Below are 23056 nucleotides of genomic sequence, written 5' to 3'. Positions count from 1 at the left end.
TGACTCTGGTGGCTCACATTTTTCTGTGGTGGGACTAATTCAGAACACATAAGTATTACTGCTTTACACGGCTTTGTTTAACCATTATCTCAGTTATTAGCAGTTTCAATCTAGATTCACTAATTAGTCACATATTCATCAAAAACATTTTAGCCTTGGCTGAGGAATCAGGCAGTGTTGTGTCGGGTCTGCATGTATCACTCAATATAGGTCCAAACCAGTCCATGTTAATCTCCAAGAAATTTAGTCGGTAGGCCTCAATGAATCTATTCAAATCTTACAACTACTATCTCTTGTGGCAGTTTTTTCTGGGAAAAACTGTATAACAACAGCCTTTTTGACCTATTCATCTTATCAATTGAGAATTTGTGATTTAGCATCAGGGATTGCTGCCCAAGCACTTATTTTGTTCTGTGTGGAATTTCATTATGTTCCTCATACCTGCCTCATCTTTAGAATAGTACTTTATTGATCCTTGACAGGAAATTGCTAGCAAAGCTCATTAATATTTTGAATTGACTTTTATATTGGATGCCCTGTAAATCAGATCTATATCTATGTTACTTCATCAGTGTGTAGAAGAGGTTTGGCTTGCTGCTTTTAATTGCGGGGTAAAATATTTTTTTTCCAGAATTATTTATTTAGAAATATTATCTCAGTATGTAGCAAAAACTTCTCCACCAGAACATATCTTCCAAGGGTTTTCATACTTTGGCTTAACCCTACTTATCCTCACTGAGGTTGTCAATGTGTATTTTTCAGCTACAAAGCAATGAATGTATAACCCCTCTAATGGCATCTTTTTGATTTGTTCAGTAGAAAGCCGTGAAATTATTATAAATTGTAATCAGTTTTTTTAGATCAAGGGACAACTATTGTGTCAATTTTTATTTCCAGCTCTAGAGAGAGAGGAAACAGGTCTATAATTAGAAGACACACATATATTTTCAAGTTCATAAATAGGAAAACTAAAGCTGTTTTAACTCTGCTGAACTCAGTTTTTTTCTTCTCCTGCAGCCATTTCACTGTGGGACCATGAGGATCTATCGAAACATATCGGAGAGAGACCACAGTACTACAGTGACTTTGAGATAGTTGCATCTGAGTCATCTGAGGACAAATATTCAGCACTAAATGTTGATGAGTCCCTGAAGGCAAGTTTACTATTTGGACTGATAAAGGTTGATGGATCAGCCAAATACCTGAATAATAACATGACATCCAAAAGTCAAGCCAGGGTAACACTGAAATATGAAGCTACCACAAAGTTCCAGGAGCTGTTGATGAATCATCTTGGAAGAGGCAATGTGAAGTATCCCTGTGTGTTTCAGGAAGGATCTGTAGTCACAGCAATCCTTTATGGAGCACAAGCCTTCTTTGTGTTTGACCGAGACATGTCTGAAGGAGAAGATTATCAAGAGGTTCAAGGGAACATGAAATCCATGATCAAGAAGATCCCCTTGATTGACACGAAGTATGAAAGTTCCTTGAAACTGGACGATAAGAACATTACACATGATGAGAAATTCACCTGTGAATTCCATGGAGACTTTTTCCTTGAGAAAAATCCTGTCTTTCCAGGATGCAGTATAAGTCTACCAAAGTCTCCCAAAACTGCTGGGTGCAAAGAGAGAAAACGTTGTACCATTGAAGGTTTGGCTTTTGCCGCTGACATGCTTAGATCCTTCTGCTACTAGATTGGTGTTCCAGATAAGAACATAAACTGTGTGCTTTATGTACTAATAATTCTGGAGGACTTTACTGAGCTGGAAATGAGGTGTAATGATGCAATGAAAACCACCATGGCACAGCAGTTCCCAGAGATTAGGAAAAACCTTAAAACATTCAAAGAACTGTGCTTCGATTTCAAGGTGAAATTCCAATGAACCTTGGCAAAGAAACTTCCATTAGTCCGGGGAGGAGATGAAGAGGAGAGTGTGCTGGCTGAAATCCTGGAACAAAGACATACTTCTTTTAACAACATGAATCTGAACGAGTGGATGGATTGTATAGAGAAAGAAATCTATACCTTAAGGTCTTTCACCAACAAGATGAAAAACACCAAGATCGTCCCATCTGAAAATGACCTGTACAAGGAAGTTCACAGAGCAAAACATACTGTGTGTTTTGTGTTCACCTCAAAGAAAGGTGCTGTACCATACCTGTCAGCTTTGACAAACTACTTGAAACAACCAGCTGAACCAGATCATGTGGAGGAGGCTGCAGAGAAGCCACAATGGTTCTTTTCACAATTATTGGAGCCAATGAGGCATAAAGCGAAGCTCTTCACTGATTTTGCTGAAGCCAACAAGGAGAAGAACAACATTAAATTCCTGACATTGAGTTTAGCAAATGAGAATACTGAAACTAAAGGTTAAAGCATCTACCATTACGAAGATGGTAAACTCTCAATAAGGACTTTGAGCCACCTGCAGAGCCTGAAATAGAAAGTGGTGTAAGTCACAACAGTGTGACACTGAACAATCGTCCACCCAGATTTGGAGCAGAGAACATCACCTGCTACTCTGTTGAGTACTGTGTCAGTGGAGAAGATAAATGGAAACAAAGGAGAGCATCATGTGCTGGAGAAGTCACAGTGAGCAGCCTGACTCTTAACACAGAGTATATGTTCAGATGCAGGGCAGAGTGCTCAGCAGGTGTTGGACCAGCCAAAGAGATCTGTGACTGCATTAAAACCTTACCCACTAGCCCCCCTATATCAGTTGCCTGGGAGAGACCAGTTGAGGACTATGCTGTCCGGGTCAGATGTGAGTGTGGTGTAGATGGTAGAAGTGAGGAAAGCAGGTCTGTTGATGTCTGTACAACAAAATGCACTCGTCTCATAGAACTCCTCAAATGCACAAGCAAATGTATAAACTCTGAATCTCTTTCAGTTTACAAACTGCCTTTGTCAGAGGAAGATGTGGGCATTGCTGGATGCTGAATGTACAGGTTTGGTGAAGAAAACATGGGTCAATATCGCACCATAATATTTCTTGGATAAACTGGTTCAGGAAAATCCACTGTCATCAATGCAATGATCAACCACGTTGTTGGTGTTGAGTGGAGTGACAGCTTCAGGTTTAGAATAACTGATGAGGCTCAGTTGAGATCACACCCAGAAAACAGGACTTCTAAAGACACTGTGTACAAAATCAACCACCAGGATGGGTTTACAATCCCCTTCTCTCTGATGGTTGTTGACACACCAGGATTTATGAGTACAAGAGGAATAGAAACAGACAAGGAGATAAAAGAGCAAATCGACAGACTCTTCACTTCTGTCGATGGAGTCAGTGAAGTTGATGCTGTTTGTTTTGTAACTCCAGCTTCATTATCATGCATCACTCCCATACAGAAATCTACGTTTGACTCCATGCTCTCAATCTTTGGGAAAGATGTGGCAGAGAACATTATGGTTCTGGTGACTTTTACAGATGGCAAACACCCTCCAGTTATAGAAGCAATGAGAGCTTTGGAGGTCCATTGCCCACAAATATAAGACAACCCCTCAATTCACTTTAAATTCAACAATTCAGCATTGTTTGAAATCAGAAACTCATCTGCAGCAAACAGCACCACAGCTGATGATGCAGATGAAAATGAAAGCCTCAATGAATTGTTTTGGAGCATGGTTACAAAAAGTATGAAGATGTTCTTTGTTACTTTGAATGTTAGCAACACTAAAAGTTTAACACAGACAAAAGAGGTCCTCAGGGTAAGAAGTCAGCTCGAGCATTCAGAAGAAAATTTGCTGACGCAGTTTAAACTTGGGTTAGCCATCCATGAGAGGATAAAAGAGAAAGCTGAACTACTTGAAGATTGTGAGGCAGAGATCACCAGAACAGAAAATTTTGAAATTGAATTCCTTGTCAAAAAGATTGTTCAAAATGATATTTCCCCAACAGGGCACTACATCACCAACTGCAAGGAATGTCAACACACATGTCATTATCCTTGTAGTATTCAAAAAGATGACGAGAAAAATGGCTGTTCTGCAATAGGAAGTGATGGACACTGTACCAAATGTCCAGGCAAATGTAAGTGGACTGTGCACGCTAATCAGTCATACAGATGGGAATATGGAGAAGTTAGAGAGAAACAGACAGTGCCAGAGCTAAAAGAGAAGTACGAAAATGCCACAGAGGCTAAAACAGCCATACAGACACAGATTGAAGAATCTGCTACTGCATAAGAGTCTGTGCAAGATGAGGCGATGAAACAGATGGAGACATCTGACAAATGTTTAAACAGGCTTAAAGAGATAGCACTGAAGCCAAACCCACTCTCCACTCCGGGGCACATTGACATGCTTATTGAAAGGGAGAAATCTGAAGCCAAGCCAGGCTGGAGAGAGAGGGTTCATTCCTTGATAGTCATGAGAGAAAAGGCAGAGCATATAGCATGTTGTTACACTGACAGATGTCCCTGTTTTATGAAGATGCATTGTAATAGTGCACACACACACACACACAGAGGAAGTACTTGTCTGACTGGGACATAATTGAGATTGGGCAAGTGGGAGGGGTGTGCTTTACTGATTCTTATTCAAGAATAAAAGAGTTTTGACAGTGTTGGGGCTCCGGTGATTCCTTTCTTTGATATAATTTCTCCAGCCTTAGAAAACACCCTCTCACAGGGGACTAAGAAGCAGGTGTACACAGAAACTGAAGCGCCAGTTTCTACAGGTGAGGATACAGATGTATGACAGTATAATAGTGGGTCCTGTTGTCGTGGAATGTTCTGTTCTGCCAGGTATTGCTTCTGCACTTCCACAGTGGCCTGTGCTTCAGCATTGGACAGTCCATGCCTCTGAGTCACAGTACTGTCAAGCAGGTGCCACAGGTTAATACCACCTACAAAAGAGTGCATAACAGTATTGCAGCAAACACTCAGCAAACTGCGTTTGCTGCAATACAGTGTTTTGTAGCAAACAAACCAGATGTTCTCTGAGCCGACGAATTAGGCTAACCCTAACTCTAACAGTTTGGCAGGGTCAGTCTGTGAATTTGAGGCCTCATACTGAACTGTGTGGTGGAGCATCTTCATGAGAGGTATTACTTTGGAGGCTGACACATTTCTCATCTTCTTCCACTGTGGCCTGGTAGAAAGGGCCTAACACCTTTAACGTTTCCTCAATTGTATTATATTCACCTGAACTGAGTGGGAGAGGAGAAGCCAGGGCTGTAACATTCATAGGGTGCTATTCCATCAGGTTTCCACTTCTGTTAGTAATTTATGTTTTGGCCTGCCCGCTGACACCTGCATCTGGCATAAACTTTCTTTTTAGCGATGGTCGAACAACAGTGAGGCTTCAGAGCTCTTCCTGAAGCGGAGTGATTGGAAACACTGTGTTGGAGTTTGTATCTTGTCAGGCGCTGTGGCTCAGTCACCCACCAATCAGAAGGTCAGTGGTTCGACTCCCGGCTCCTCCAGTCCGCATGCCGAAGTATCCTTGGGCAAGATACTGAACCCCAATTTGCCTCTGATGTGTAATCGGTGTATGTGTATGTGCTAGAAAGCACTTATATATAGAACAAGTGCTGTATGAATGTGTGTGTGAATAGGGTGAATGTGATCTGTAGTGTGAAGTGCTTTGAGTGGTCGACTAGAAAAGCGCTATATAAGTACAGTCCATTTACCATTTACCATGTATCAGAACATCACATCCGAAGCTTTGAATGTCTGAATGCTGCTTCATTGGTTCAAAATGTTTTGAAGTGTTTCACTGGCTAAACAAACAACAAGATGTTTCTGTTTCACCATAATCAGATGCAAAGCTGCAGCAGGAAGGATCTGTGGTCTGGTTGTTTGTTGTCCAGTTTTTAAATAAGGCTTTCTACCTGAACCTGAACCAACACTTCACCCTTCATATTCTGTCAGTTCAGTTTTAGAGTGTGGCTGAGTGTTTCTGCATAGTAGAGGTTTTAAACAAATGTGTGAATATTCTCATTCATCCAGGTCATAGTTATCCAAAGAAAGGTTTAATCGAAAGCAACTGGACTTAGTTATAGTCTGGAAGACGTTTCACCTCTCATCCAAGAGGCTTCATCAGTTCGTGTTCGCATCTGACCAGGCTGGGACTGGTCCAACTGATTTTTTGGTGTGGAGACCCAGAGGTTTAATACTTGGGTCTCCACACCAAAAAATCAGTTGGACCAGTCCCAGCCTGGTCAGATGCGAACACGAACTGATGAAGCCTCTTGGATGAGAGGTGAAACGTCTTCCAGACTATAACTAAGTCCAGTTGCTTTCGATTAAACCTTTCTTTGGATTTTAAACAAATGTCTCACTGCTTTTAACAAAGAACTTAGTTGTGCAGTGTCTAAGTGTCTAACAACAAGCGTATAATTCATTTTAATGTGTAATGATGATGTGATCATTAATTAGTATAAATGAACAAAAACAGCAGCAGATTAAAACGACCACAAAGTCTTTTCTGAACTGTTGGTGCTGACATGGGATTGAAACAGTGTCAGTGCCTCGGTCGCGCTGTTGAGAGGTTGCTATGGCTTCAGTTGGCCACCAGATGTCACTGTTGTTAGTTAGACTGAAGACTTGAGCTTTGAATCTTTTCCGGCACAGTTAGAAGGAAAGCCTCAAAGCTCCACGAGGCTTCACCTGCCCATCACTGTCTATTAGTAATTTATGTTTTGGCCTGCCCACTGACTCCTGCATCTGGCATAAACGTTCTTTTGCTGTAGTGCTCAGTCACCTCAGATCATGCAGAGCAGTCCTCGGGGCTTCAGCGTCAGACCTAACATCACTATCATCCACTACCTTTACTTTGCCGTTGTGCAGTAAAAACCTCCGGTCGTTGCCTTCATCATTCCGTCCCAACTCCGGATTATTCCCCACGTCCCACCACAGCCTGACGGGACCAGACTGACTGACACTTCGCTGAGGTAAAGACTCACTTCCTTGTGTGTCGGGCAAATTAATGCAAAAAACATGTTGAAAAAAAATCGTGAGAGAGAATCGTGATTCTAAGCAATTTTAAGCAAAAAAAAAAAAATGTGATTCTCATTTTATCCAGAATCGTGCAGCCCTATTTCCCATCAATACTGCATATTTTGGCTACAGTTGAAGTACCTGTGTCACACTGGGTGAAAGAGACGTGTGTCATTGTGTTAGCCCACTAGATGGCACTGTTAGAACCTTTTTGTGACACATGCTCTTCAGTCTATTACACTTTCCCACCTGGTGCGTGGACACTTTCATTTTGTCATCATGCATCATCTATAAAACTAACTTAAATGTTTTATATAAACTAATATAAAAGCTACATATCAGTATATTAAGGCTAAAGCAGACTGACCTCCCTAACATGATGATATACTGTAAAGGATTTTCAGTCAGACAATCAAGCTGCAACCAAACCTTTACATTACACCCAACCAACCCCTCTCCTCCACCCACTCCTACTGAGTTTAAATAGCAGAGCTGTGTGTACCTCTGTGGGGAAATCAGGACAGAGAGGACAGCAGGTAGGTGTACAGACATGTCTGAAACTGTAATCTTTACTGTGACCACTAAGGCAGGTCAGCGTGCTATAAATTCATAATGTGTGGCTGGGTGAGTTCTTTTGATTCATTATTTATACGGTAGATTTCAGGAGAGACTCAGCACAGACAGTGAAAGGGACCTGTTGTTTTTGTAGAGATTATTACTGTTCATTTTATTAGGGCCAGATCGATGCTGCTCACAGTTTTCATTTCTACACTAACTGCTAATGAAGGGAAAAGAACCCAGAGTCAAAGTTAGCTTTTACTTTATGCGACAGAGGTACAGGGTCCTTTAATGTTTCCTACCCTGATAAAGAGCATTTTGCTCTGAACATGACAAACACCACTGTTTCCTCAGGTTGATGTTTTAGAGCTAATTAAGGATCAAATGATCCTAAAAGATAATTAAGACTGTCTTATTTTATAATAAAGTAATAAAGTATTTGTTTTCATCTCACAGTAATCCAGTATCCTGCTTTGGTTGTGCAGTGTTCATGGATCGGACCATTTCTTGTGGGTATGTATTAGAATGGCAGAGTTGACTGTAATGAAACCACAGGCTGCCTGACCAGGTGTTAGACTGATCCTGCTGACATGCTCACTAAGAGCGCCTTCCTAGACTCATGTCATCCAGGTTTGTGAAATGAAAAGACCACAGAGGATCAGGATGACTGACATGATCATTCAGCAGCTGATCTGAGGTCTGTTCAGTCTCATGTCTTAAACCTTCCTCTCTGCACTCTCAGATCTGTAGAGCAGCAGCTGGAGCTGAAGGAGCTGGCCCAGGCTGTGATTGGTCCACTGAAGAGCGGACTCTGTTCCTTCAACAACGTCTTAGAGATGCTCCTCAGTATAGACGCAGACATCGTCCTTCCTGGATGTCCGACCTTTAGCAATGTCAGATCAGAGATTGAGAACATGAAGCAGCAGATGGAGGAGTCAGAGCAGGTGGCCACAAACAAGCTTCACTGTCTGGATGAGGAGACTGAGTGTCTCACTGCAGAGCAGAGTCTGTTAGCAGAGCAGAAAAAACAGAGAGAGTCTGAGTTAAAGAAGCTGAAAACACAGCTGGAGTCCTACAGGTCCTCTCTGGAGAGTTACACTGAAGCTCTGGAGACAGAAAGGAGAAACCTGAAGTCAGCAGAAGACACCCTGGATGGTATGAGAAAGAGAAGGGATAATGCTGAGATAGTGAGGAATGTTGGGATTGGTGTCTTATTTATCCCTTTCTGGGGGTGGATTGCTGGTGAGTAAATAAATGAAGTTTTAAGTGCTGCAGTTTATTTTTAAAAAATTAATCAGGTGATGGTGTAGCAGAGACACTTAATGGTGTTTTTAACCTGTTCTCAGGACCAGCTATGATCGCCGGTGGTGCCATCGAAATGAGCCAGGCCTCTGATGCCGTAGACAGAGCTAAGAAGGAAGTGGAGAACTGTGAATCTCAGGTGAAATCATACTCTGACAAAGTGTCTGAGTACAGATCCTCCATCGATCAAGCTGAGCGTGACATCCAAGAGGCTGACAGGAAGATTAATGAGGCCAAGGCCAAACTGCAGGCTCTGACTGTGAAGAGGGAGGTCGTTGCTGATGTTCAGGCTAAAGTGAGACGAGCCGTCCATCAGCTGGGGCTGCTGTGTGGGGCGGGGAGTGCAGCAGAGCTGCAGACCCGACACCAGATCCTGCTGGAGCCTGTGGTGAAGGTGATGGAGGAGATTACAACAGCACTGGGTCACATCACTGGAGAGAATCTGCTGCACACAGAAGGTATAAAGAAGCTGATGTTGGACTTGAAGACGAACCAGAACAAACTGAAACAACTTCCTGACACCAAGAAGAGTTCAGATGATTATTACTGATCTGAAGCTCTGTCTGCTGTCATGTAATTTGTGGCTTCATAGAATTTCTCTTTGTCATGTTTATAGAGATATATAGAGATGTATAAACAACAGACTAAATATAAGCAGCAGCTGTACTGTTACTGTGTTGGTGGGTCAAATAAATGCCTACTGATCACATGATATAATGGAATGTACTTGGTGTTTCTTTACATGTTAAAGGGCAAATAAAAAATGAGTTAAGGTGAATAATCTATTTAATATACCTGCTCTAAATGGACCTTAGAGTGAGAAGCTGTTGTGGAGGTGAGCTCTGTGAGCGCTGATGCTCACTGACCTGCGGCGTCTCAGGTTGTAAACTGAATCCACCCACACACAGAAGGGATGTCTTCATTGTTTACCTGATGATGTTTGTTTTTTTCCACAATAGTCAAAGTGATGTCTCTGCTCTTCAACAAACCTCTGTGAGTGCCAATGTTTCAATATGTCCACATTCAACTGTAAATGACAATATTGGCACATTTAAAATAAAAAACAGAAACTTTGCTATGACTTGCTATGTTAGCTGGCTATAGGCTAATTCCTGGAGTCTGGGAGTGTATAATATAATGGGGTTAGGCATGGAAATGACTCTACAACACAGTTACTTTCAGAGCCTGTAAGAGGGTCAGAAACCTTAAATGACAAAAATGACAAAAATGAAATCTGACTTACATTTTTTAATTAGTTAACAAATATAAACACAGCTGTGGTAACTAACCCCCAACAGGAGGATACTCACACAGGTTATTTAACTTTGGGTTTAACATAGATATACACACAGATTAACTATTAAAAAAACAAAACAAGAATGTCCGGACGTGTTCATCACCTGTTGTATGTTAACAGGTCTCTAGTGTGTCTGATTCTGCAACATGTTGAGTTCAGGGACACGGTACATTTATCCTTTTCACCAGACACCCTTACATCCTCATTACATCCTCAGAAATTACTTTGTACCCAACTCTGACAGATTTTAGATCAACATTTCTGTTTGTTACATGTACAGAATGTGGACATTAATGGATTGTTTGTAGTTTTCATTCAAAGTCTTTGTATCAGGGGTGGGAATCTGTAGGCACTTCACAATTCGATTCAATCATGATTCATAGATTCATGAATCAGCTGTGTGAGTGCTCACAGAAACATGGACGATACACATGAGAGCTTTTGATTTTAGGAGGAAGTGCAGTGTACCTACCAGGTAGGAATGCAGGGTACTATCCGCTGAATATTTCCTCATTCCTTTTCAGAGGAACATTCTGCTTTATTGAGCTGAGGACACCTGTCATACAGTACCTGCCTGACAGGTTCATTTTGTTGGTGCATCTTTCTCTGTTTCCACCATCTCTCCCACATTTTCTCATTGTTATTGATATGACTTTGGTGATGGCCTACAAAAAAACTTTATTGGCTACGCTGTCAACTCCAGGCACAAACACCTTTAACAACTTTGAGGAAACTGTTGAGGACAAATGGTCTTTTCTGTATCGTTGTTGCCTGTGATATTCATGTAAAACAGACACTCTGATTCACTTAAACTCTGTTTACCATCCATACATATTTCCTCACAACCTTTCACAGCAACACATTGATGTAGTCAGATGACAATAAGTCCAACATAGGGCGGTTAGCACTGTCGCCTCACAGAGAGATGGTTCCAGGTTCGAGCCCGAGGTTTTTCTGTGTGGAGTTTACATGTTCTCTCTGTGCCTGCGTGGGTTCTGTCTGGGTTCTCCAGCTTCCTCCCACCGTCCAAAGACATGACCCTTAGGTTAACTGGTGACTCTAAATTGCCAGTAGGTGTGAATATGAGTGTGACTGGTTGTTTGTCTCTATGTGTTGGCCCTGCGATGGACTGTCAATCTGTACAGGGTGTACCCCGCCTCTCGCCCTGTGACAGCCGGGATAGGCTCCAGCCCCCACAACCCTTAACAGATAAAAGGTATAGATAATGGATGGATGGATATGTCCAACATACTGGTATTAGATGAGTGCACTGCACTGCACATCCACCCATCCTGACCCATGATCCTGACCCACCCATCCTGACCCATGACCCCATGCTCCTGACAAATGCTCTGAGTTTCTAAGTGTTGCTAACATTGCAATGTTGGTTCAGTTTGCCAAGAAAATGTTGCTGTGCAAAAAAGTCTAAAAAAAACCCCAAACCCCTCTCTAACCAGATATCTACTAGTTCATCGTGACTAGCATACGTTACGCTTCATCACTGAAATAACAGTGGACTTAAACACACACCAGTGTGAATCCAGGACAACTCTCAGTGAACACTTAGGTTTGATACTTTATTATTATGATATTTTGCAGTGTTTGGTTGGTTACTGGCAAAGAGCCTGTGACTGCAGTAACAGGTCAGTTCATGGAGAATCTCATCACTTTTCAAAGCTAATCGTGATCATGATGTTCATGCACTTAGGCAAACTGGATATCACAGCTGTACTCAGTTTTATTTCAGTCATCACAGTTGGATTTACTTCACTGCTTTGAGTTTCTTATTGGACGCCTGTATTCCCAGTACAATCGTATTTGTTGTTGATTGTTTGTTTATTGGAGAAAACACGTCAACATAGAAATAATGCAGTTATCGAGAGGTGACACTGTTTTGAACTGTTATCTGACCTTCAAGTGATACTGTACAGAGGTTTATTTGTGAACCACACACATTTATTCTCTCTCTCTCTCTCTTTCACACACACACACACACACACACACACACACACACACACACACACACACACACACACACACACAGCTCTTCATTCACCCAGCATTCTTCAAACCCAACTCAACCTCTGCAGCATTTTATTCAGATGTACCACCACAGTGGCTTCTAAGCTTGTTTCCTACCAGCCAACCAGTCATTCAGCAATATCTGCTTTAAAAACTAGAACTCAAGAGACCTGTGTGTAGAATGAGTTTCCAAGTGCCATCACCCGTCTAACCCTTCTATCTTTTCAACCTTTATACAGGCAAAGTTGGGTGGAGACAGGCCTCAGATTCCCCAGAACAGAACAGGTTTTGCTCCTCTGCTGGAGGAAACTGTCACTCTGACAGACAGATACTGGTAATCACACATGACAGAAATCACTTTATCCTACACATATCAGAAGATAGTACTAGCCCAAGTCCAACATACTGGTATCAGATGAGTGCACTGCACTGCCCTGCACATTCAGCCATCCTGACACATGATGACAGATTAGACACTTTGTCAGCTACAGTGTTGTGTTCAGTCTCTGTAATTAACAGTGTATGTAAATAATGTACATACAATGTAAATACAACTGTTGTGCGTCTCATGCTTGAGGAGTGCACATTTCATGTGTTACAGCACACATGAAATGTGTGTATACAGATAAAGAGGAGAATCAGTTTGCTTTTCAGTAAGAGAATTTCACACACACACACACACACACCTGGTTGCACAGTTGATCATATAAATAAATTAATTGTTAAGCAAACATACTGGTGATGTGCTTCCATTGAGACTGTGTCATCTCAGAATCGTTTATTTCAGTGTAGACGTGTCCTCTATTTGTCCATTTGTTGCCCATTAATCCAAAAAACATCATTTGCAGTGCTGCCTCCTCAGATGTATAAATATGTTATAATTCATTTTCATTTTATTCCTCAAAATTGGTGTCAGACACTTTAGAACTTGGTATTTGGTTGAATCACTCCCCTCAAATTACTCTGCACAGGCAGCAGAGTTAGTTGCATTGGCAGAAGCATGTAAATTGGCAAATTGGCAAAACAGTCAATATCTACACAGACAGTAGATATGTATGGGGAGTGGTGCATGATTTTGGCTGCCTTTAGGCCAATAGGAGTTTCTTAACATCCATTGGGAAAACCCATTGCCCACCATACTGATCTCCTTGACGCTGTCCTCCTTCCCACACAGGTTGCTATCTACAAATGTGAAGTACACACTAACAATCGTGATTTTGTTTCACAGGTGAATGCCAGAGCGGATGCTGTGGCAAAAGCAGTTGCAAGCAAAAAACTGACTTTTCAATGCTTTACCGTTGTCTAACTCACCACTAATACTCACAGCTGATTTGCATGAATTACAGGCCAGAAACACCCAGTAAGAGAGAAAGCAGGCTGCTCTTTCACTGACAAAGTCAAAGGAAACCTTGTTTAACCAAATACCTGTTCCATCATTATGTGAAGTTGATACATGGCAAGAACCATGTGTCAAAAGGGGGTATGATGACTGAAAGTCAAAGTTCTTTAACTTCTCTAAAAATTCCATTTAAAATGAACAGAAACCAATAGAAGAAGAGGAACCAAGAACAGCCTTAGTCCTTTTAAGATCCTCTTTGCACGGCTGATGGAGACAGGGATTGGGCCTGTTAAAAGACCATTCCCCTTCACCAGTGCCAGGATGAAATGTGTTATTGTGCAAACCTGTCCTCTGTGCTTTCTGATATTCACAAATAGCTAAAGGATGCTCTCCCAAAGGACACAAAACAGACACTGCACGACTTGGAACCAGGTGACTAGATCGTGGTGAGAGACCTGAGGAGGAAGAACTGGAAAGCGTGCCGGTGGAACAGGGCGTACCAGATTCTCCTCAACACAGAAACATGCGTGAAGATCGCGGAAAGGGCAACCTGGATCCACGCCAGCCACTGGAAACAAGTCCCTGAGCCCAGAGAGAACACCTCATCAAGCGTGCATTAGCATCAGTAAGTGAGCCAACACCTTCCCACGCCTTGTGTTCACGAGGGAGAGAAGGGTGTGGATTATCAATAGGGCCACACGTTTCTCAAACTCACGAAGAGGCAGCACACTGATTACGGGGGTGGGTTTAGGTCACACTGCTGATGGAATGATGCCAACGACTATTGGCAGATGCAGAGGAATGCGGAGCATATTCCTGCTCCTGTCTGAAGTTACACCTCAGTCAGCCCAAGAACAGGGTCACAGTGATTCCAGCAGCAGCCACACTGAGAAACCATCACGCAGATTAAAGAGGGAACTGTTACCTGAGTTCACTCAGAACCCAACAAAGCCTGAAGAAAACTCATGGTATGCAGTAGTCATGGCTGCAGCCAGGAAAATTACCAACAAGAGCTGCTATGTCTGCACACAACTTCCTCTAGAGGTTGGTGCTTCGATACCTGTGACTCCACGCCCACTGAATGTTTCAGAGGTCCTAGGTAATGGTGGCCTTCACCTTGAGTGCTCCCTATACACAGAGAGTTGTGGGAGACCTGACTGAGAACTTGAAGAAGTACAACAACAGCATTGTGAACCACAGAGGTTCAACTGCTAGATTCAGGACCATGACACATGTAACACAACAGGGAGTCCACCAATCTGTTGTGACAACAAACCCCACTGCTCAACAAGGTACTGTTTGTTTCACTGACAGCGACCATTTCCTGGTAATTTCACCATGCAGACAGACAGACTGTTACAGGGGTACAGGCTGTAGTGGGGTAAAGTGGGACCATGGGAACAAGAGCTCATGTATGACGTGGCATACGTGGCTCCTTTAAACCTGACTGACATCGTTAGCCTTAATCGCCCAGGGGTGGAAAACCCCCGGCTGTTTATGCCCTCCAGTGATGGGTACAGGGTAACATCTGTATCAGGGCCTCTGCCCCGGGTGATGCAACACATGTTATTTGGGAAAGTTTGTATTCTCTATCACTATACTCTCCACACTCATCCATTTTCATGCTAATTATGTTCATTATGTTCTCCACACAGAGAAAAGTGAGACGCTGAAAGAACTCCATGTTGTTTCACATCTGAATGATTTGCTGCATGAAGAGAGGAGCCAAGACTCTGACTTCAACCACTGGAGCCTGTGGTCATGGCTGACTGAGGGAGGATGGGAAAGTGACACTAATGAAACTTTTGACACCTATGTTTGTTTTCTGGGTAGTTATTGCAGTTTTGATTTGTTGTGTTGTTCGGTGCATTAAAGCTTTGATTGCTTCTGTAGTTAGAAACTCTGTGGGACAGTTCCTGGACCTGTCTCAGAGTGACCTCTCTCACAGGTCTCTGGACTGGGTCCCACTATTTTAGTTTGATGACACTGAAATTGTTTGAAAGAAACAATGACGCATTTAATGAGAAAAGAAAATCAACTCTGATTTACTGTATTTTTCATAATGATTTGAGCTAATGATCAGAATAAAAGAGAATGTTGTGACTTAATATTCTTCAATAGTAATTTTCATACTAACTTTGAGTAATTTGCATACAAAAATTTCCTCAATGCTATTTTTAATCAACTTGGTAATGTATTCTTGTTTGAATCATCCCAATTGAATCTTAAGGTTAATGAATAATAGTGATTTGAGTAATGGTAACTAGTGAGCATAGAATGAAATTGTATTGGAAATTCTCGTATGATTCATGATAATTGTTATTTGATAATTGTGCCTTATGAAATATCACATGCTTAGTACTTTTCCATATGTCAGTGAGCTGACAGGGCACCTCGCCCCATCAAGTCTCTGTCCTTGATGGGGAACAGGTTTTGCTCCTCTGCTGGAGGAAACTGTCACTCTGACAGACAGATACTGGTAATCACACATGACAGAAATCACTTTATCCTACACATATCAGAAGATAGTACTAGCCCAAGTCCAACATACTGGTATCAGATGAGTGCACTGCACTGCCCTGCACATTCACCCATCCTGACACATGATGACAGATTAGACACTTTGTCAGCTACAGTGTTGTGTTCAGTCTCTGTAATTAACAGTGTATGTAAATAATGTACATACAATGTAAATACAACTGTTGTGCGTCTCATGCTTGAGGAGTGCACATTTCATGTGTTACAGCACACATGAAATGTGTGTATACAGATAAAGAGGAGAATCAGTTTGCTTTTCAGTAAGAGAATTTCACACACACACACACACACACACACACACACACACACACCTGGTTGCACAGTTGATCATATAAATAAATTAATTGTTAACCAAACATACTGGTGATGTGCTTCTATTGAGACTGTGTCATCTCAGAATTGCAGTTTATTTCAGTGTAGATGTGTCCTCTATTTGTCCATTTGTTGCCCATTAATGCAAAAAACATCATTTGCAGTGCTGCCTCCTCAGATGTATAAATATGTTATAATTCATTTTCATTTTATTCCTCAAAATTGGTGTCAACACTTTAGAACTTGGTATTTGAATATCTTGCAAGATGAGCATGGCAGCTGATTACACAATCACTAACTCATATCTGCCTGATCATGTTACCTTCCTGGAGGGAGGAGTTAGTCCTCCAGAACTGTATTTAAACTCCTCATGTTTTCAGGAATTCACCACAAACCTGTCGGCTAAAGCAGAGTGTCTCGCCTCCCTCAACAACAGGAAAGGTAAGTGAACTGATGATACTGCTTGTATCAGGTGGGCATAGTTTATAACAAAGGTCATGTTACTGCTGCATTTTCTAATCTAATATTCACTGGGAATACAACTGTTGTGTGTTCAAAGCAACTTCAGACCTCTAAGTGAACATGATTGTGACCATCTGCATCGTTCATTATTGACCATTGAGGACAGGCTAGCAGCAACACTTGAACACATCTAGACTACCATACATTCATTTCTATACATCTACCAAACAAATGCTGGGGTGTTTTACACTGAGGGTCAAATAAAATATCTGTGTTTTACAAGTGTGGAAATATCAGTTATTAATGTTGTCTTCATTTGTCTAAATTTCAGTCAAGAAGAACTGTAGTCCAATGTAGTCCTGCTGGTTTGTGGAAATGATGCTCAATTACTAACATTACAGATGCAAGTACATTTGTATGAAGTGTGCGAAGGCCCTATTGTAATAGTAGGAATTATTATTATTCTCATGACACTAAAATCGCATTTTTGAGGGCCCTGACTCTGACAGGGGTCTCGTTCATTGGCACCATAAAATGGCTCCATAGCGTCCCCCTGGACAAATCCAAACCCCCTTGCCATTGGGCTTAGTTTGTCCGAGTTGAACGAAATTCTGAGGTATGATGTAACATGCTGAGATGCACCAAAAAGTCTTCTGACATCATGGCCTCAAACCTACAGGAAGTTGGCCATTTTGATTTTATCGCACAAATTTTGATTATTTTTTGCCATTTGGGGACATTGTATTTGATCAAACTCCTACAGATTTTATCATATCGACCTCAAACTTGGTCAGGATACTCTCAAGGCCTTTGTGATTAAAAGTTATCAAAAGATTTTGTTGATGTTAAAGGGTGTGACCGTGGCGGCACCTCACATTTTGATGACTCGCCATGAAACAGGAAGTTGCGTTTAAGTTGCTGTAACTCAGCCATGCTTTGTTCAATCAGCCCCAAATTTCACAGTGATGATGAGGGTCCCGACATGAACACACCCACATGTCAATATTCACAAAAAGTCATAGCAAGATGCCCTTGCTGTGTTGCCATGGCGAATTTTGATGCTTCGCAATTCGCAACAGGAAGTTGTTATAACTCCCGCATGCACTGTAAGTGTCATGGCTTGAACACATCTATATTCAGGTTTAGTCATAGCGCCACCTGATGGACGCAGTAAGGGACTTCTGACACATTCATTCTGTGTCTGGCGGTCACGTCATACGACCTGCGCGGACCCCGCTGCCACAGGGTGCGAGGGCCTGTTCAACGCTTTAATTTTTATTGAAAACCAATTCATTTTGTCTTGTGCTCTCATAAAACCATAAGTTGACAGCTGCAGTACTGGATGCTGTGCCATAATGTCCCTGACATCTGTTACAATGACAACATACATCACAGTGGATGAGTAGCAGTGCCACAGGTAATCACAGCTGTGGGGATATCTTTAAAAAAAACCTCCATCAACAGCTCTGCTATCAACTAACTGAGCTTCATGTTTTTCTGTTTTCTTTAATGTATTTTTGATATTTTATTATTAATTCTCCACTCCCTCAAAATAATTCTTATCAGAATTAAGCACTCCCCCTACATAATTTATATACTGTTTGAAACAATCTCACCACAAGCTGATTAACAGAGTACAAAAAATTCATAATATCCTCTGTTTCTTCTTTTTTCAACAGTTAATAACATGGACAAACAAATAACAAAGACCACTCAAAGTCTCACTACTGCAGCAGAGATGCGGGAAACCACCAAGATGCTGATGAAGGCCAATGCAAACTGGGAGGAGTACCTGACTCCTGCACCCCTCTCTATCGCCATCATGGGGGAACTCGTCTTCATCTCCCACTGTGATGACTTCTCCATCAACAAGAACCCCCCAAAAGGTGGCTACAAGTTTATTAAGTACCCAGACTCCTTCAGGGCCTGTCTTATGCAGGTCTGTAACTCAGGCTGGCACGCATTCAACGAGGCCCACAAGAACATGGATCAGATCCGCATTCACACGAGCACAGTTCCTGATTACATGAAGGCTGCAGTCAACATTCTTTTCAACAGCACTGATAAAATAATTGAAGCTCTCCTGCCAAATCAACTGGAAAACATTCAAACCATTGCAGACGAGTGCGTGATACTAGCAGACAGTGTTGAAAAGAAGTATACTGATGTTATCAATTTAATCCAGGAGCTGTTGGAGGCTTGTATCAATGCTGAACACTTTTATGGAGAAGAGATGGAAAAGGTCAAGATGAAACTGGAAGAAAACAAACTGAGGGAGCAGAGTGCAAGACAGCTGAGTGAACAATCCAAGAAAGTGATGGAGGCCATGTCAAAGCAGATGGAAGAAGCACAAGATGCCTACAAGAAAGCCATGAATTCTCTTCCCTCTGGGTGGGAATTGCTCTCATCAGGGATGACAGCAATTATGAATGGATGTGTTTTTCGAATGGCTGATCCTATAGGTGCATCAGCTTTCATGCACACCTTCAGAGATGGAGCTGTTGGTAAGAATGTTGGTGAGAATGTGGATGAGTTTGCACCAATGACAGCGTACAGCAAGTCTGCAGAGATTCTGAAGGTTGCAGGATCTCTCAAACAACTTGTCAGTGGCAGTGAAATAGACTGGGAGGACCTGTATGATCAGAAGAATAAGAGCGTGAAGACCGAATGGACTGAGGAACAATTCAAAAGGATCTCTGAGGACCTGGAGGAGATGTCAGGAGATGTGTGCAAAAAAGCTCTGTCACTCTGTAAAAGAGGCATCACCATCTGTGAGGAGCTGGCAACATATACTCCAGATCAGACATGGGATGAGAAGAAAACTAAACAGCTGATAAAGGACATTAAGAAGTTGAATGATCGCGCCCTCGTGTTTGACACTAAGAGCAAAGCAGCTTCAGGTACTCCAGCTCTTACCGCCAAACCACCAATGATGTCCAAAGCAGACAACAGCTCAGGAGGAAAGTCTGCCGGTCAGAGAGCATCTGAGGATGCTCGTTTCTCCATCGAGCAGAGCCAAGCACAACTCAGTCAAGTACGGCAGTCATATGAGAAGAGTGTGGAGAACATGGAGAAGAATCAGAAAGAGCTGACTGACATCCTGGTTGAAATGCAGAACTGCAAACTCAATGAGATCGACTTTGACACCAAAATCAAAATGCTGGTCAAAGGTCTTGATGCCATGGGCAGAGTCAAAGAGCAGTGGGAGAAGATGGTGCGCTTCTTCCAGATGGTCTCCAACATTGTCAAAATCAGCCTCAGCAAGACAATGCACAATTTTATTAATGAGAAGCTCTTTGTAAAAGACCTCCTGTACAAACAGGCCTTTGAAGCCTCCAACATTGTCAGCCTGGTCCACATGATCTCAGAGACCTACACTGAAGTGTCCAACAAGTACCTGATGGACAGAGTGAGCAGCCTGGGTAAGCTCATGGCCATGGATAAGGAGAGACCAGAGTTCCTTCATGAGCGTCTGAAGCTGCAGGAGTCCTGTGACGATGCTCAGAGAGGGATTCTGCAGCTGGTCCTGAAGAACAAGAAAGAATTTGAGAGGCAGACCGATGCCAGGATGAAGAAAATAGAGGGTGACCTGAAGGCCATTCTGCCTGCTGCTGAACCTGAGGAGACGGAGAGAATCAAAGAGATCGTTCAGGCCGGCTTCAGTAAAGAAGAAGAGGATTACTACTGATTCAGGTTCACTGTTTACTGCAGAATCTAGATAACCATGGTATATCACAGTATGATACAGAAGCTTCACATGTGGGTGTTAGCAAGTCCACCTCCTGGTGTTGGGTCAAGTTTTTTCCACTTTGCTGTTTCCTTGTGTTTTATAGTGATCAGTGTGAGACAGTGTAAACCTGAGTATAAACCAGAGAAATCCTGTCTGATGATTGTGTTCATATAATGCACGTCTGACTTGGGAGAGGGAATGAAGTAATACAGAGAAGTATAATCAGAGCTAGAGATGTGTGTGTGTGTGTGTGTGTGTGTGTGTGCAGAGATAAATCTAATGTGTGTGCTGTAAAACATCAGGTTTTCTCTGTCACAGACTGGCTGCACATCTTCAGCACTCACTCATTTTAGAGAAGAATCATTTATTTCAAGTCGTCCTTTCTGTTCAACAAAGTCATTTCTCCTTGAAATGGAAATGTAATAGTTTTTGGTTTTCTTCTCTTTTTTCAGATGTATTTAACCTTTACTTTAGCTGCATGTAATCTGTTACATTTCAGTCACACTTGACTCTGGATGAGACTTTGTACTCTGCTTGCTGTGCTCAATAAAACTAAGTAGATCCTCTTGATCTACTGAAAAGACAGAATCATGTTTATCTTATTGGTTCTGTCACTCCACTGATCCAAAGCTTCTTCAACGATTGTCTGATACTTTTCAACAACTCCCTGATGTTAGAAACACTAATCTACAAGTAGATACCATGATGAGGGACGCTGGATCAATCCTGACCTCTTGTTGTCGTTCTAGTAATCCAGCAAAGTAATGGAGTACATGGTTAAGAGATGACATCACCCCTCCAATGCACAGTACCAAATGCTACAGACTGGCAGCTGAATATCTTTAGCACGTCACAGTTCTTAGAACACATATATTTAAGATAATAATAATGACTGAGTTGAGATGATTGAATTTCTCACTAACATCTGTTTTATAAAACGAGGAGATGCTGTTGTCAGCGTAGGTACGACCATGATGGAGACTCATCTGTTCTTAACAAGTCTCTTCATCCTTGACAGAACAATGAGATGTGCTACACGTCACCAGTGTTCAGTGACTTTTATATATTCAGTTCATGTGTCAGCTGGAATATTAGTTGCTGCACATTTCTCATTTTAGAACAACTGTCATCAGCATGTGAGAAGATCTTTAACCTTAAAGGTGTGAGAGCAGAGGAAACACTTGATGACACAGTGAGACAAGATGAGATATATATACATAATTACTGCTCATTCATGGTAAAGAGTTGTTGTACATGAATTCTGATCTGAATATGCTCAGTATGGACCTTATGAGAACAGTCATTCTCCCTTATGAACACTTGATGAATATGGTCTGTTCTTACATAACTAAACATGTGTTAACAGTGATAAGTCTGAATTAAGTCTCTGTAATTCAGAATATGTTCCCTATTCTACAGTCAGGTCATAATGAATTCATCACTAGTTTGACTCTTATTAACCCACACAGAGTCTCTATTCCAACGATTTCTTCAAGGATAAGAACAAATGTACTGCCTTAAACCTTAGTACATAATGTAAAGTTTTCAGCCGACAGAGCTTTACGGTGTGTAAAATACCACACACACATTTTCAATCTTACCTGTAAATACAAAGCCATACAACAGAAAACTGGTAACTAATACAACTTCACACAAATAAAACTACACAAAGATAAAATCTACACAGGCCATGAACTTTAGCAGCTACATTACATGTGACTGGTCTTAGAACGAATGTGTTGTCTGAACTTGCTCTGTAGTTTCAGCTGGCAGAGCTTTTTGCTGCAGAGCTGCTTCTATGCAGGCATGTATGAGGGGGCAGTCAGAGCTGTGAACGGAGCATCATGGCTACACATCTGCTACAGCAGCAGCTTTCTGCCTGTGACACTGTTTTCTCTGTTGAACTGTGTTACCAGCGATGTATCCAACCCCCGACCTGGAGACGTGGGTCGCACTTTGTCAGGCCTCGACCCTACGACCTGTCCGGCTCAGGTGTCCCACCTGAAGACTGAGCTGCTGCTAGAAGAGCTCCTGGGGTCACTGAGGGTCAAACCCCCGGACCACGAGAAGGTGGCGACTCCTCAGGGGAAGACTGGAAAATAAAGATGAAAAATAAATTAATAGATCCCTCACCCAGATGTTACCAACAGGCACTGGCTGTTCTCCAGGTGAACATATCTAATTAGATACATGTTTCATTTACTTTTGTTGTTATTATCTTGTCTGAGTAAAATTCAAGATAAAACCGACTCAAAGCCGAGACTTCATTTATACACAGTCTATTTATTGTATTTATCAGTGGCTCACCATATTCTGGGAGGAGCCAGAGAGGCGGAGAAACGGAAGTGGAAAACAGATTTAAACTACTGATGTTTAATACCACCGATTTCCTTTCTGATCCGATACTGAGTAAAATTCAGGCTGGTATCAGCGATACCGATCCGATACGGATACTTTGTGCAAATACACCTAATGTGTCTCGTAAATCTAAAAAAAGTAGTGTATTTCAAATCATGGCTTCATAAAGAATACAAGACATCAGAGT

At 41.9% G+C, this 23056-nt stretch overlaps 2 protein-coding genes, 1 long non-coding RNA gene and 1 pseudogene across 3 annotated transcripts; all 4 read left to right on the top strand.

Annotated features, from left to right (window-relative positions):
• The first annotated feature begins 531 nt into the window (after positions 1-531).
• LOC127139627 (neoverrucotoxin subunit alpha-like) lies at positions 532-2944 on the top strand (annotated as a pseudogene).
• Positions 2945-6883: 3939 nt separating this feature from the next.
• Positions 6884-9885, top strand: LOC108891276 (uncharacterized). The gene is made up of 4 exons (XM_018688385.2): positions 6884-6905; positions 7966-8022; positions 8252-8751; positions 8856-9885. Exons 2-4 carry the CDS (start codon positions 8000-8002, stop codon positions 9359-9361), a joined length of 1029 nt encoding a protein of 342 aa, XP_018543901.1. The 5' UTR covers positions 6884-6905; positions 7966-7999; the 3' UTR covers positions 9362-9885.
• A 2330-nt stretch (positions 9886-12215) lies between these two features.
• Positions 12216-18329, top strand: LOC127139626 (uncharacterized). The gene is made up of 3 exons (XR_007809877.1): positions 12216-12464; positions 16700-16760; positions 18105-18329. It is a non-coding gene; the product is annotated as an uncharacterized LOC127139626 (long non-coding RNA).
• Positions 18330-18460: 131 nt separating this feature from the next.
• Positions 18461-21099, top strand: LOC108891280 (uncharacterized). The gene has a single exon (XM_018688390.2). It carries the CDS (start codon positions 18469-18471, stop codon positions 20467-20469), a length of 2001 nt encoding a protein of 666 aa, XP_018543906.1. The 5' UTR covers positions 18461-18468; the 3' UTR covers positions 20470-21099.
• The last annotated feature ends 1957 nt before the right edge of the window (positions 21100-23056 follow it).

This window comes from Lates calcarifer, unplaced genomic scaffold, assembly GCF_001640805.2.
Source record: "Lates calcarifer isolate ASB-BC8 unplaced genomic scaffold, TLL_Latcal_v3 _unitig_1912_quiver_963, whole genome shotgun sequence".
Taxonomy (NCBI): Eukaryota; Metazoa; Chordata; class Actinopteri; family Centropomidae; genus Lates; species Lates calcarifer.
This window is presented reverse-complemented; position numbering and strand designations above follow the sequence as displayed.